This window comes from Malania oleifera, chromosome 12 (genome assembly GCF_029873635.1).
Source record: "Malania oleifera isolate guangnan ecotype guangnan chromosome 12, ASM2987363v1, whole genome shotgun sequence".
Lineage (NCBI taxonomy): Eukaryota > Viridiplantae > Streptophyta > Magnoliopsida > Santalales > Ximeniaceae > Malania > Malania oleifera.
The window spans coordinates 34,880,118-34,897,575 of record NC_080428.1 but is presented as its reverse complement, the minus strand read 5'-3'; the positions used below and the strand labels follow the sequence as shown (position 1 = coordinate 34,897,575).

Genomic DNA, 17,458 nt, shown 5'->3' with positions numbered 1-17,458 from the left:
TAAGCCTAAACCAAGCCAACTAGGTTCTGATAACATATAACATATTTTCAAATTGTGATACATGGCTATTTCATAATAATAATTTTCAAGTTAATATCATCATATCATTTCATCACATAACATGAAAATCTTCGACCCTTATTTAGACATTTCGTATTTTATCAATCACGGCCCGTACGCCGCATTACATATCAAATAAAATTCTCGGCCCGTACGTCCACATATCATATAGAAGGCTTAGCCCGTACATCAGCATATCATATAAGAAAACCCTTGGCTCGTACGCCAATATATCATAATAAAATCCTTGGCCCATACGCCAACATATCATATAAAAACTTTGTATCATTTAAACATTTTCCCAGAAACAATCATGCCACACAAAAATGGGTATTACTCATATTTAAATCATATCATTATTTACAGCAATATTTTCCCAAACATAATGCTAATATATATATTTATTTTCCTAAAATTAAATGTCGTAAGATTATACATATAATTTCATGAAAACAACTAGATTAATTTATCCCCTTACTTGATTCCTGAAAAGCCCCTAAAATAAACCAATCCAGCACCCACAGGGTTCCTCATTCAACACCCTGAGATCAACATCTCCTAGAACAAAACTTCAGTATTTTCTTGACTACTACAATTTCTACAACTATAGGAAAGTCAAATACTAAATAAAAAGTCTTACCCTAAACTTGGGATGGAATCCAAGCTAGCCTCGTCGACGATCCACTCCAGCATACTTGAAGAGAACTTCCCCATGAATGTCATGGCGGCTTCGGATCTTCGATGCAACGAAGAACGGACCCAAAAACTTAGAGATAAGGGTGGGGAACCAAATAGGAGAGAGAAAGAGAGGTTTGTGCGTGAAGTTTTAGCCAAAAATGAAGTTTAAGTCTATTTATACATTGGCCTTCGTTGATGAATCACATCACTTCGTCGGTGAGGTCAAGAAGGAAATTCTTCAATGAATACTTACCCTCATTGACGAAATTCAGAACTGAGATATATCCTCTCGGTATCTTCTCGTAGACGACACACGTCCCTGTCGACGATCCCCTCATGTGTCCTCGTCGACGAATCCGCTGTGTTCGTCGACGAGACCCTGTTTAAATATTATAATACAATTTCCTTTTCCCCCTTCTTTCATTATTTAAATACCATAATTTCTCCGGGTCACTACATTCTCCCCTCCTTATAAAATTTCGTCCTCAAAATTTACTATCCATATGATTCATCATCCCTTAAAGATAAACGGTCTACTTATTTTATTACTTACCCTCACTTATGGTGGAGGAATACCGTGATTACATTCCAAGTCTTGCAAGATTACATATATAAAATAAAAATTCCCCCAAAACAAAAAGACTACTCACTAACTAAACTATTGCATGTACCTACAAAAGAAACATTACCCAACTACTTACATTTTACCCCTGTAGACACCCCATTTTTACCCAGGCCCAATATATGTATTACTATTATTATTATTATTTTATTATTATTAGTATTATTATTATTTATTCTTATTATTATTATTATTATTAATCTTCACTAATCTTGTTATTTTTATTATTATTATTATTATTATTATTATTATTATTATTATTATTATTATTATTATTTTCTGTATTATTATTATTATTAGTATTATTAATAGTACTTTATTATTATTATTATTATTATTTCCATTATTATTTTTATTATTTTTTATTATCATTAGTATTTTTATTACTATTATTACTATTATCTTATTTATTATTATTATTACTTTTGTTTTTATTTCTATTTATATTGTTTATTATTATTATTTTCATTATTATTGACATTATTTTTTATTATTATTATTATTAGTATGTTTACCTTTATTATTACTATTATTATTATTATTATTTTATTTATTTATCTTTGTTATTACTATTATTATTATTATTATTTATTTCGGTTATTATTATTATTATTATTACTATTATTTATTTATCTTGTTATTATTATTATTATTATTATTATTATTATTATTATTATTATTATTTTCTGTATTATTATTATTATTAGTATTATTAATAGTACTTTATTATTATTACTATTATTATTTTCATTATTATTTTTATTATTTTTATTATCATTAGTATTTTTATTACTATTATTACTATTTATTATTATTATTTTTCATTAGTATTATTATTATTACTTTTATTTTTATTTTTATTTATATTGTTTATTATTATTATTATTAATTATTTTCATTATTATTGACATTATTGTTAATTATTATTATTATCAGTATTTTTACCTTTATTATTACTATTATTATTATTATTTTATTTATTTATTTATCTTTATCATTACTATTATTATTATTATTTTATTATTATTATTATTTTTACCTTATTATTATTATTATTATTATTATTATTATTATTATTATTATTTCCTTACTTACATAATAGTAGTATATATTATTACCAAAGAAAAGAAAAATACCATAAACCAAAAAAGAAATGTTTTTACGGTTTCTTCAAGATTATTTTTATAAGAAGAGGGGGCGCTGCACAGAACCTACAGCCGGGGGGCAGCGGAGCCGAGCAAAAAAGAAAAGAATTTTTTTCTTCTTCTTCTTCTTCTTCTTCTTCCCGGAGACATTTACAAAGAAAAAAAGGGCCTTTCTTCATTCTCATAGGCAGCCGCACCAGGCTCCTCCCAACCTCACTGCTTCCAGTCGTCCTCTCTCTCTCTCTCTCAGTTACTCTCCCCTCTACAAATCCACCGACCAACATACCCGAGCACCAGCCACCCCGAGTCACTCGCAGCAACAGCTGCTACCGCCGTCCTCGCCTGCAACTCCAACCACTCATCAGCAGCCCCATCTTTGTCAACATCACCAAGGTCACCGCCTTCAAGCACCGGCAACAACGGAACCACGCACCAGCACAACAACCAGAGCACCTCAGCAGCAGAGAGGCCATTCTTGGCCAGCCAAACCATTCCCCCTACAACTCCGACGAACCTACAACTCCGACGACTCCCGCAACTCCCACGGCCAACTCCAAAACCACAGCCGAGCCCCCCTTCTGTAACTGCTGCTGCTGCGCTTCTCCACGCTGAACTCCAGCCACCACCGACCAGTCCCTCCGGCCGCACCCCACTGTGAGTTCCCTGATTCCCGGCCACCCCTAGCACACACACACACACCAGTAAATAAGCACACACAAACAACACACACACACACACTAAAACACACACTCTCTAAAGGTGTGATTTCTTTTGTATGTTTTCCTCCTTGTTATTATTATTTATTTATTGATCTTGTATATTCATATTGGTCATACTGTATCATTTAATATTTTACCATTTGCAATAGGTTCATGTTTATTGGTTTGTATATTTATTTAGGGCATTTTTATTGTTAATATTTCATCATTGTTATATATGCACATTTTTTATTGTTTGTATATTGTTTAGGGTGATTTAGTATTTTATTATGGTTATTTATTTGTTGTATATTGGTTAGGGTGGTTTAAGGTTGTTTAATATTTTTGTTCGTATGTTTATTTAAGATGGTTTAATATTGTTGTGTATGTCATCATTGTTATTCCTTCATTTTTTATTGTTTGTATATTAATTTAGGACATTTAATTTTGTTGTATTTTTTTTACCTTTGTTACATGTTCATTGTTATTGTCTGGGGCATTTTTAATATTATGGTATATTTCATCATATCTATTTTTATTATTTGTATATGTATTTAGGGGTTTTATATGACAATATATTTATTTTTATTTGTATATTTATTCAGGATGTCCATATTAATGTTTAATCGTTTAATGCTTTATCCTTATTATATATTTGTGTTTATTGATATTGTATATTATTGCATATTTAAAATTATTGCATTACTATTATATATTTTTAACATTGTATATCATATTCTGATTTATTGCATTATCATTGTTGTTATGCATATTAAGGTTAGGGTTGATTTTGTTACCATAATTTCATTAATTGTTTTCCATATTTATTATTGTATGTTTACATGTTAATTTTCAGGTCGATTTGTCTCCATAGTTTCAATTATTTTCATATTTATTATTTTTCATTTTGTACATTAATTTTAGGGTTGATTCGTTTTCCATATATATTATTGTAAATTTACAGATTAATCTTAGGGCTACTTGGTTTCCATAATTTGATGAGTAGATTGTTTCCTTAGTTTTAGTAATATTGTTTCTATATGTATTTAGTACATCATTGATTGTGTGTTCATATTAAGGTAAGTGTCTTTTAGTTAAAATATGCATATTATCTTTATTACTATTTTAATATTATTATTATTATTACTATTATTATTATTATTATTATTGTATTACTTACTATTACTGCTAATACTACTATTATCATTATAATTACTATTAATATTTATTATTATTATCATTTTTAGTATTGTTATCAATATGGTATTAATTATTATCACTATTATTATTATTATTATTATTATTACTATTATTATTATTATTATTATTATTATTATTGATTAATATTATCATTATTATCACTATTAATATTATTATTACTATTGTTAGTATTTTTTGTTATTTGGTCTTATATGTACTAGAATATTTATTTTTATTAAAATACTTTCTTGATTTTTAATCCCTATGATTTTATTGCGGGGGTATGAGCCTTCGAGCTTTACGTACCCTAAGCTCTGAGGGAATAGATGTATATATTTATTTATTTTCCTATGTATTTATAAATTCATAAAAAGGAGTAATGTAAAGATTTATTAGATTAACTTAGGGATAATTTTAAATTAATTAGGTGCCGTTCTTAAGAACGGGCGCGTAGGGGGTGCTCGTACCTTCCCCTCGCGTAACCGAACTCCCGACCCCAACTCTGGTAATATAGACCGATTCTACCCCTAACGGGGTAGTGATCAGGTGTTCTAACCGCACTAAAGGTTAGTGGCGACTCCTACACCATATTTTTCCTGAAAATATTAAAATAATTTTAATTTCGCCGCCCAGGGCACACGCGCTCCCGGGACGTCGCGACAGCTTGGCGATTCCGCTGGGGACTTAGAGAGTCGAGCCATTATTTAATTAAGAATTATCCCAAGGTCTAATTTGATAAATCTTTTAATTACTCCGTATTTTGTAAATATTGTAATTTGTAAATAACTTTACTTAATTATAAATATTTTACTTCCATAATTTGTAAATAACCTCAATTAATTAAGAATATTTTGTTTCCTAATTTGTTGAGCATTAATTGTAGATATTCTGTTTTTAAATATTTTGAATAAGCATATTAATTATAGATATTGTGAATAAGCATATCAGTTATAGATATTTTGTATACTAAAAATATTTTGTTTCCTTATTTTTTGTTTCCAAATTTTTTAGAATCAACATGTTAATGGCAGATAATATGTTTCCATATCTTGTGAATAAATAAGGATATCTTGTTTCCATATTCTTTATAGCATGTGAATAAATGTGGGGATAGCGGGGTTAGGTTAAATTTAAATGCACACACTTTCACGCTCTATACCCGAGCTTTCCTTACTAGGACTAGATAGGAGTGTAATAGCGTCAGTCCCTTCGTGGCAGAGCTTGATGGGACCCGCGAACCACTCCACTCAGTGCGGGTTTTATCCGGACCCCTATGGGGGAGGATGAAATTCTAAACTGGGAACCTTTTGTCAATAGGGTTAGAACCTACCCACACATATTGTCTATAGTCTTTCTTAACTAGGGTAGAGCCATGAAGAACCCTATACATACGTACCTACCCTAGGTTGGGACAGGAGCCACATCCTTCTCCATGAATAGTGTGTTGCATATATGTGAAATACTTTGTATTATATCATGCATTTGACATACATTTAGACATACATACTACTTAGTTAGTATTCTGAAAAAGTCCAATAATGGGACCAAGACCCATCCTTTCAAAAAATGAAGCACTTGGCTCAAGCATTTTAAAATATGGGTTGGCCCAACCCTTTTCAAGTAACTCGGGCCCAATTTTTTGAGAAATAACAAGTATAGGCCCAACCTTTTCCTAAGTAAAAACTCGGTCCAGGCCTGATTTTCAAAATGGGTCAAATCCAGATTTCCATAAATGGGCTTCGGCCTTATTACCCTAAAAATCCAGGCCCATATTTTCTAAACAATCCAAGCCCAAATCCTTTTAAAATTAGGGCCTGATCCCATCATGAAGTATATTGAAGCCCATATTTTAAAATACTTGAGGCCCAAGTGCACACTAAAGTCCACAAGTCTGCACTAAACAAATCCAACGGGTTGACCAACCTGGGTCAACCTCAACCTCAGATCATAATTTGACCCTTCATAGAATCTGAGATACATGGACCGATTGAGGGAAGAGTTGAATTTAAATTGTGGCCCAGCAATGAGTGTATTGAAATCTCTCATTAGTGGGACTTTTCCTAGAAAGCTAACAAAGTAGTTAGTTAGGTTACATTGCATCCATGCATTCATGCATAATTTCACACGTAATCATGCCCGATAGGTCACATACATGTTAATATCCCTATTGACATGTATTTGTGCACTAAGTACACACATGCATAAACACCCCATGCATAAGATAGAGTCTTGGAGAATCTTTTATATAAGTCTACCTCGGGTGGAGGATATAAGTTTCATTATTTTCAGTTTGGTGTCATGACTGCATGCATTGTTTTGAGTTGTATGATACCTTTACTAACATGTTGCATTCACATAGGCATCCTGTCTACTTCATCAAGGTTCTATAAGAGATCTGAATCATTCATGGAGAACACAATGGCTTACCATGAGATTGAGTCCATAGTACAACAATATTCAGAAAGTCAACAGAACAAGTGGGGTGACAGTCTTAGTCAGAAATCTATCATCGAACTACCCGCCCGGACTTTCATCAACATAAGATCCAATCCGTTAGATGAGCTAAAAGTCATTTGGAAGGATGGACCCCAGCACGCCGTTTAAAATTCTCTCAAACATATGGGTACATTAGTTTCTTGTTGCATATATCGGTAAATATCCCTGCCATAAAAGCACTAGTCGAGTTCTGGAATCCACCATATCGTTGCTTTACAATGAACGGTATCGACTTGACACCAACCATCGAGGAGTATACTTCGCTTTTGCATCTAGTCAAGTTACAGACACCATACAAACCTTATGTGCATGATGCTAGTGTTTCGTTCGTGAAGGAGATGTACGATGCTGTCGGGGTCAAAATCCAGAAAACATTCTCAGAGGGAGGTGCAGAAGTAAGGAAAATCTCTTGGAAGCAGTTGAAAGAAATAATCGAAAAAGAAGAAAAAGAAGAGGTTCAAATACATATGATGGCATTAGCTATTTACGGTTTGATCATTTTTCCAAACGAACTAAACATGATCGATCAAGCTACTGTTTCATTTGTAGCACAAGTACGTAACGGGATTAATCCCGTTCAAGGCATCCTGGCAGAAACCTTCAGATCACTCAACAACTGCAGAATCAGGAGGAGAGAACGTTTAAAATGTTGTGTGCAGCTGTTATATGTCTGGATGGTAGGTCACTTATCGTCTAACAAAGGGGGCTTCCGTAGTATTTTCTCAATGATCCGAATCCCTTTGGCTGAATTTGAGGATACCCAATTGAAGGAGCAGTTAGATAAATCTAAATGGAACACAAAAATGTGTGGCTTGATCGACTCTGGGGTAACTTGGCTGGCGCCATGGATGGTCCGCTCTAACATGATATATCGGTGTGGAAATCTTCCATGGGTTCCATTACTAGGCCCATGGGGAGGGATAGCATATGCCCCTTTGATGGTCAGAAGGCAATTGGGGGCATCTCAGTTTGTGCCTATGACTCATGGATTGGCTGACTCAGACTTTGCATATGAAACAGGAGACACTCGAAACCAGATTAGAAAATTTATGGTGGCATGGAAGCATGTGAACCTAATAGACCCGAGTGATGGAATTGCCACAGTCCAAGGAAATTATGAAGCATGGCGAGAAAACCGGGTAAACCCCCAACTCAAAAGAATCCCAGAAATCGTTATTGAACATATTAAATCACCAAGCGCATGCATGCAATTGAAGCCACAAGGGGATCCATGCCCAGTAGAAAAAGGAGATGCAAGAGCAGAAGTGGGGAATCAGCAAAAGGAGGCTTTAGTCTCTGTCTATCGCAAAGAAATCAAGCGACAAAGGATTCGGTACATACAATCAGAAGAAGAGGTCGTGGCTCTAAGGAAGGAAAGACGAAGACTTCGAGCAGCACTTGGACAGAAATCTCAAATGTTAGAAGATGCCCATACCGAAGTTAAAAAGAAATCGCTCTACATACAAGAGTTGGAGAGGCAGGGGGATGAGCAGAGAAGCAAGTATAATCAAGTACTGGAAAAGATTGAGCCGTGCATAATGAAAGCGGACTACTGGGAGGCCAAGTTTCGGGCTTTGCATAAAAAGTCGACACAGCAAAATGCAGAGATTGTGCAATCATGAGCAGATTTTGATTTAATATTCGGTTGGATTTGTTATTGTGTGAAAGGATTCTATTAATGAAAAGCAGATTTTATTTTCTAAAAATGATGATGATCTCTTCCATGAACCTTGATTGGAGTGCATTAGGTTGCATACATATGTTTCATATTTGTGAAATTTACACGTCTTGAAAAGACCATTGCATTTCATGCATTCATATCTATGCATTCACGATTCTAAAAAGGGAAAGTTTTGGTTTGCAGTGCCTAGCGAAAAAATTTGTCTACGCAAGCAACATTGAGACTGTCACGCATCAATACAATACCAGGAGAAGGGCAAAAGAAATGAGTGAACAATTGGAAGGTAGAGTCCTGGGTATAGAGCAAGGACAAGAAGAATTGAATGAAAAAATGAGCAAGATCCTGGAATTGTTGACGAACAAAGGAAAAGCAGTGCAGAATGATCCGGAGACAGATATGGATCCTACTCATCCTCCAGGGTTTACCCCAGTACATGGGCAAACATCAGTTCCACTACCTGGCGTCATGGAGGGTTCAATGCCAAGTATACCCCCGTTCATCCCTAATATACCAGCACATGGGTTTCCAGTAGTGGGGACTCCCCCATTAGTAGCTTCTGATTTGGGGGTGAACAGATCTGAAACTGAACGTCGATACGATGTACTAGAGGAACGTCTGAAAGCTATTGAAGGATCCAATACATTCGATTCTGTAGATCCCAATGATTTGTGCCTCGTGCCAAAGGTCACCCTGCCACCAAAATTCAAAGTACCAGATTTTGAAAAATTTAATGGAACTAGTTGTCCTCGAACTCACCTGCGCCTGTATTGCCAAAAAATGGCTGCCCATTCCGATAATGAGAGACTAATGATGCATTGCTTCCAAGACAGCTTGACAGGGGCAGCTATCAGGTGGTATATTCAACAAGATCGGACTCGGATCCGCACATGGAAAGATCTGGCTAATTCTTTTATAGCTCAATACCGCCATGTTATAGAAATGGCACCCGATCGTATGACCTTGCAGAGTATGCAAATGAAGCCCACCGAAACATTTAGAGAATATGCATATAGGTGGAGGGACATGTCTGTCCAGGTCAATCCTCCGGTGGAAGATAGGGAGGCTATTTCCCTATTTGTGAATACCTTGAAAGATCCTTACTTTGGGCATCTCCTAGGGGCAACCCCCCATGACTTCATGGACATTGTTTCTACTGGAGAGAGGATTGAGACGGCCATCAAAGTCGGGAGAACTAAAAGTATTAGTACAGAGACTGGTCTAGGCAAGAAGTGGACAAGCAAGAAAAAGGAAGAAGAGGTCCAGATGGTTCAAAGACAACAATATCAAAGAGAGCATGGCCAAGGGGCTAGGAGAAATTTTGTTTTCGAGCCCTCTGTCAATCAGACTGTTCATACGGGAGGTAGACCCCAAGTTGTTCCTTCCGGGGCCATGCCCGCCCAACCGAATATGCGAACTCATGATAGAGGCATCCAGAGAAATATGAGAAGGATAGATCCTATTCCAATGACATACTCAGAATTATTCCCACAATTGATGGAGAGGAACTTAGTTTCAGTCATTCCTGGAACGGTCGTTACGGCACCTTTTCCACAATGGTATGACCCCGAAGCCAAGTGTGCATATCACGCTAACACTCCCGGGCACACTATTGAACGTTGTTGGGCATTCAAAAATAAGGTTCAAACACTAAGAGAAGCCGGATGGCTAGCATTTGATGATAAACAACCAGGAATTCAAGGGAACCCTTTGCCCAATCATGGGGGTAACAATGTCGGAATGATAGGCTGTTTGCCCCACTAATGCACTTTGTTTATGTCAGAGTAAAGAAGGAAGATCTGTGAAAAAGTGTGTAACTTTTAGAATGTTTTTGCAAAAGATGGTGGATAACAAGTTTATAGAGATTGGTTGTACCCGCAAAAGTGGAGAGATTGCAGTCATTGGGGAAAACAGGCCGGTATATCATCAGTGCACTAATCAACCATTCATACCTACCATGAACAAGGCTCTTCCCACACAGGAAGCGCCAGCTCGCTTGGTGATCTCTACTCCCAGGCCATTCCCATACAAGAGTAACCAAGCAGTACCCTGGAAATATGAATGTGAAGCGTATGTCGAAGGAAGCACCAGCAATATAGCAGGGGTGAAAGGGATAACTCGAAGTGGTAGGGTGTATATGCCAGATTCTTCTAAAACAAATCGACAGAATGTAGGGGAACCAGACAGGGCAGTGAAAAGTCCAATATCTAATGGAGAGGCCGAAGAATTCCTGAAGATAATAAAGCATAGCGAGTACAACATCATGGACCAACTAAAGAAAATGCCGGCTCACATATCTATTTTGTCACTTCTACTAAATTCAGAAACCCATCGGGAGGCGTTACTTAAAGTCCTGAATCAAGCCTACATTCCCCAAGATATCAGCGTTGATAAATTCAATCAGGTGATCGGAAGTCTAGCAGCCTCCAATTACATCACTTTTACTGATGAAGAAATTCCGCCAGAAGGCCAGGGGCACAACAAGGCGCTACATATATCCACCAAATGTAAGGATCATATGATGTCTCGAGTCCTGATAGATAATGGATCATCCCTCAATGTTATGCCAATGACTACACTGCAAAGGTTACCCATTGACCCTTCTTATGTGACACCAAACAATTTGGTGGTGCGTGCCTTCGATGGGACACGAAGAGAGTCAGTAGGGTCGCTTGACATCCCTATTCAGATTGGACCCGTAACCTTCAATATCACTTTTCAAGTCATGGATATTACGCCTTCATACAGTTGTCTCTTGGGAAGGCCTTGGATACATAATACTGGGGCAGTTCCCTCCTCTTTGCATCAGCGAGTGAAATTTATAGTAGGGGATAAACTGGTATGTGTTTATGGAGAAACTGATATAATGGTTACTAAACCTTCTTCCACTCCCTATGTGGAAGCAGCTGAAGAAGCCCATGAAGATTCATTCCGAGCATTTGAGATCATCAATGTCATTACTATAATGGAGGGATCTTTTATCCCTCAACCTCGGATCTCTTCTTCCACGCGCATGGTGGCCGCTGAAATGATTAAATCAAGGTTTTGCCCGGGAAAAGGGTTGGGGAAGTATCTTCAGGGCATCGCAATGCCATTGTTACCAGAAGGCATGAATGAGAGATACGGCATCGGATATACTCCTACTTTAGCTGACCATAAGAAGAAGGCAGAAGAGAAAAGAATAATCCAAATCGAGAGGCGCACAGGAAGAGTAAGTGCCAAGTGGGGGGTAGAAGTCCCGCCAATGAATCAGACCTTTCGAAAGGGCAATCAAGTCACTCTTGAGGAAGAAATGAAACAGATGAGCATATTGGCCTTAGAATCAGGGGACCACATGAATGACTCGAGTAGATGGATCTACCCATTGACAGGAGCAGAAATTCAGAACTGGACATCTTTTGATTACCCAATTCACTTCATGTAATGGCTTTTGCTCATTTTGCTTTCTTTTTGTAATCCGTGGACATTATTGCCTCGGACCGTTTGTCTTTTTCATCAATAAAACCAGTATACATTTCTTTCGCATTTATTGCATCATTGGGTCATTTGTCAAAAGAATTGTTTACCTTTGTTTTATGCAGGGATAGGGAAAATAATCATACCAGTATTCAGGAGCCAGAAATTGATGTTAACTTTGAAAACTTAATCCTAGAAGCTGAAATAGAAGAGGAGACTGACTTATCACCTGAAATGCAAAGAATGTTGAAATTAGATGAAAAACCAACTTTAACCAATAGTGACCCCACGGTCACAATAAATTTGGGGACTGATGAGGAACCAAAAGAAGTAAAAATCGGGGCACTGTTGGGAGGAAAAGAAAGATGCGAAATGATAAACCTTTTGAAGGAATACCAAGATGTTTTCGCATGGTCCTATCAGGACATGCCGGGTTTGGATACGGACTTAGTAACACATAAAATACCCATTTACCCAGATAGCAAACCGGTAAAACAGAAACTGAGGAGAATGCGCCCAGATATGTTGATCAAAATAAAAGAAGAGGTACAAAAGCAGTTTGAGGCTGGTTTTTTAGAAGTAGCCAAATATCCAGAGTGGATGGCCAATGTAGTTCCAATAATGAAGAAAAATGGAAAAGTGAGAGTCTGTGTTGACTATCGAGACTTGAATGAAGCTAGCCCTAAAGATAATTTCCCACTTCCACACATAGATATGCTGGTAGACAATACCACGGGACATGCCCTGTTTTCATTCATGGATGGGTTTTCTGGATATAATCAAATTAAGATGGCCCCAGAAGATAAAGATAAGACCACGTTCATCACCTTATGGGGGACCTTTTGCTACAAGGTTATGCCCTTTGGTTTAAAGAATGCAGGGGCAACCTATCAGAGAGCCATGGTAACGCTATTCCATGACTTGATGCATAAGGAGATAGAGGTATATGTGGACGACATGATTGTTAAGTCTCGAGATGAGTATAGCCATGTGATGAACTTAAGGAAGCTATTCAAAAGGCTACGAAAATGTCAACTGAAATTAAATCCAGAAAAATGTACATTCGGAGCTTCTTCAGGAAAATTGTTGGGATTTATCGTAAGTGAGAAAGGGATCGAAGTAGACCCAGATAAAATAAAAGCTATTCGAGAAATGCCTAGTCCCAAAACTGAAAAAGAAGTCAGGAGTTTCCTAGGCCAATTGAACTACATAGCTCGATTTATATCTCAGTTGACTGCTACTTGTGAGCCCATATTTAAGCTGCTGAAGAAGGATAACCCCGAAAAATGGAGTGAAGAATGTCAGAAAGCTTTTGAGAAAATAAAAGAATATCTATTGAACCCTCCAGTTTTGGTTCCCCCTGTACCTGGAAGGCCTCTTATATTGTACTTAGTAGTATCAGAGAATTCCATGGGGTGTGTGTTAGGACAACACGATGAGTCTGGAAGAAAGGAGCGCGCCATCTATTATTTAAGCAAAAAGTTCACGGAATACGAATCTAGGTACTCTAACCTGGAGAAGACGTGTTGCGCTTTGGTGTGGGCGGTTTGTAGATTAAGGCAATACACGCTGTATTACACAACATGGCTGATTTCTAAAATGGATCCGATTAAGTATGTTTTCGAGAAACCTGCAGTAACAGGACAGATGGCTCGTTGGCAAATGCTGTTGACTGAATATGATATTACATATGTGACGAGAAAAGCCGTCAAAGGGAGCATTATAGCAGAATATTTGGCTGATAGGGCCGTTAATGATTACCAATCCATGGAGTTTGACTTCCCGGATCAAGATATTGATTCAATTGATCAAGAAAAGGAAGGTAATGTTGGGTGGATGATGCTATTTGATGGGGCGACCAACGTATGGGGGCATGGAATAGGGGCTGTACTCATATCACCAGAGGGTAAATATTACCCAGTCACAGCCAAACTCACCTTTCCGTGTACCAATAATATAGCTGAGTATGAAGCGTGCGTATTGGGCTTACAGGCGGCTATTGACCGAGGCATTAAAAAATTGATTGTAAAAGGAGATTCTGCTTTGGTAATTTATCAGTTGACTGGAAAGTGGGAAACCCGGGATTCCAAATTAATACCATACCAGGAGTTCATTCAGGAAATGATGCAGGAATTCGATGCCATCAGTTTTTCGCATTTACCGAGAGAGAGTAACTTAATCCCTGATGCGCTAGCAACATTGGCGGCTTTATTTAAGGTTGAAGCCGGAATAGAGATTGAACCCATTCGAATAAGGATGCATAGGGAACCTGCATATTGTATAATGACGGAAGAAGCCGATGGGAAGCCATGGTTTCATGATATCAAAACATACATTCAATGGAAGGAGTATCCCATAGGAGCCTCTAATAATGACCGAAAGACAATTCGGAGGCTAGCTATGGGATTCTTCTTAGATGGGGAGATATTGTATAAAAGGAACCATGATATGACCCTCCTACAGTGCGTGGAGTTGCAAGAGGTAAGACAAATCATACAGGAAGTACACGACGGCGTTTGTGGGACCCATGCGGGAGGACACTCGTTGGCCCGAAAAATCCTAAGGAGTGGATACTATTGGATAACCATGGAACGGGATTGCATAGAGTATGTTCGAAGGTGCCATAAGTGTCAAATCTATGGAGATCGCATACAAGTCCCACCCACTCAACTCCAGGTTTTATCTGCACCTTGGCCTTTCTCAGCATGGGGCATGGATGTGATCGGACCAATAACCCCGAAGGCCAGTAATGGGCATCGATTCATTTTTGTGGCCATTGACTACTTCACAAAATGGGTAGAAGCAGCATCATACTCTAATGTCACTCAAAATGTAATCAATCGTTTTATCAGGAGAGAATTAATTTGCAAGTATGGGATCCCAGAAAGGATAATATCAGACAATGCTAAAAACTTGAACAACGAGGTCATGACAAAATTATGCAGTCAGTTCAAGGTCAAGCATCATAATTCAGCCCCCTATCGACCTCAAATGAATGGAGCAGTGGAAGCAGCCAATAAGAACATCAAGAGCATCTTGGAAAAAAATGACGGAGACCTATAGAGATTGGCATGAGAAGTTACCTTTCGCTTTATTGGCCTATCGAACCACTGTTCGAACATCTACAGGGGCTACCCCTTTCTCTTTGGTATACGGAATGGAGGCCGTAATTCCGATAGAAGTTGAGATTCCATCGTTACGAGTCTTAAAAGAAGCAGAGTTAACCGAAGCAGAATGGGTGCAATCTAGATATGACCAGTTGAATCTGATTGAAGAAAAAAGATTGACAGCTATAGTTCATGGGCAGTTATACCAAAGGAGAATGATGAGAGCTTTTAACAAGAAAGTGTGTATTCGACGGTTTCAAAAAGGAGATCTAGTTTTGAAAAAGATTTTACCAATTCATAATGACCCCCGAGGTAAGTGGACCCCAAATTATGAAGGGCCGTATGTGGTAAAGAAAGCATTTTCAGGAGGTGCCTTATTATTATCAGACATGGATGGAGCCGATCTGGTGCACCCCACAAACTCAGACGCGGTAAAGAAATATTTTTCTTAGAAACCCTGTAAACTCTCGAGGAAATTCAATGAAATAACGATTTGCTTCATAAATCTAATGACTGTTCATTATTCATGTTTTGATCAAATGATAGATGGCCATCGTTGGCCGATCTTCTGCTTTCCTCATAAAAAAGCCAATAACGATTTACCATTTTATAACCAATTGAGCCTAATGAATAAACCAGTATTTTTTCAAAAGTCAGTTAACAAAATTTGACCACTGGGTATTGGTCCTTTAGGGTCTGTCAAGTCATATAATACAACAATTGGCTACTCGATATGGCATGCCATCTTTCGCTACACCCAAAATAACCAAACGAGATCCCTTGCAAGCCCTTCTTGAGCCTGGAAATTCAATTTGTTGATTAACACGTCAAAATCACCCCCACACTGGGCAATTTCAAAGGATTAGTCCAATGAACGTCGCAAACAAAGAATGAACCGAATCCCTTCATGCAAAGAGAAAACAAAAGAGAGCAACAAAAGCAAATGGGAAAAAGAAGAAAAGAGAATGAAAATAGGGCTACTCACGCAGGGATCTTTGACCAAGTTAACCCTTAATGAAGTGCGGATTTTGAGCCTTATTTAACTCTTTCTTTCTTAACTTTATAACTACCCGGACCCTAGCCTATATTACAGTCCAAATAAAGACCTGACCAGATTGGTATAACATTGTTGTCTCTAATTATTTGTCACCAAGATTGAGTCCCTGAACTACGTAATGACCTGATCCTGAAAGAAGTACGTAGGCAGCTTGTTCAAAAGACAATTTCGTCAAAGCCAAAACAAAGTGCCTCAACTAAACTGGGGCAAGAATGTCATTATTGGTTTTGGTATTTTGAGCCATAGTTTTCCCTCTTCTTCAGAACCTATAGCCCCAGCCTACGTTTCGTCCGATTCTTAAAGACCATCTTGGAGCAAAACCGAACTGAACCTATGGCATAGTTTAACAACTTGAGATATTATAGGGGTTCGCAACAGAATAGGCGAAAGAGGGAGAATGTTTGGGGTCATCGACGAAAAAGAAAAAAATCGTCAAAGGGAATTAAAGCTTTGACATACTTAACTTCATGTGCTCGACGTTTTGAATACTGGTATAAGTTTTTCCTTTGAACTGACATTTAAGTCTGGTAAACTAGTCATCTTGCCATATATGATCTTTGGATATAGCAAGGGAGGTTCCAATTACAAGGTTGGATAATAGAGTATCAAAAGAGTTCGCTATATGCTTTCCTGTTTCAATGACCAAGAGCTTTTGGAAATGTGGTGTACAACCGATAAATAGGCAAAATCTGAGGGAGTTGTGGCTCCTATGAAACTGAGAGCTTTTACGATGCATTTGCAATATGCAATTGTCGTGTCAAAACTTCTCTCCCTATCGCAGAAAGAAGAGTCGGGAAAAAGAAGAAAGAACAATCAGAGAAGCAATTGACATTAAGCAAACAGGGTTAATTTGGTTGTAAGGTCCATCAAACGGAGGCAGATTTTTTTTAGTGAGTTTCCTTGTATCCAATCCTCACTCCATGTATTGGATGAAATTTTTTTAAGAAAATTGAGCCAAGATCACGTTTACAGATGGAAATGAGGTTATTGATCACATACGCACTCAGGTGAAAAAGATTAGGCATTTCCTTCATTCATTACCATACATTTCAGGCATTGCAAAACAGTAGCAACATATCCCCATGTTCTGCACCCACAGTAGACAGCATACATTCACCTGCATCTAGTCATACCCCTCTTTGTCATGCATCTCTTTTGATCCTTATCCAACGGGACCTTTTGTCTACTAAGTGTTTGAGTTATTACTCCATGAACTAAGCTCGATTTCCTACAACCCGATGCCAGTCACCCCTCATGAACT

At 37.5% G+C, this 17,458-nt stretch overlaps 1 protein-coding gene and 1 pseudogene across 1 annotated transcript; both read left to right on the top strand.

Moving 5' to 3' along the window:
- The first annotated feature begins 7,117 nt into the window (after positions 1 to 7,117).
- Positions 7,118 to 8,521, top strand: LOC131143867 (uncharacterized). Its single transcript, XM_058092229.1, has one exon. The coding sequence runs from the start codon at positions 7,118 to 7,120 to the stop codon at positions 8,519 to 8,521; it is 1,404 nt and encodes a 467-aa protein (XP_057948212.1).
- Positions 8,522 to 8,976: 455 nt separating this feature from the next.
- Positions 8,977 to 15,592, top strand: LOC131143865 (uncharacterized; annotated as a pseudogene).
- The last annotated feature ends 1,866 nt before the right edge of the window (positions 15,593 to 17,458 follow it).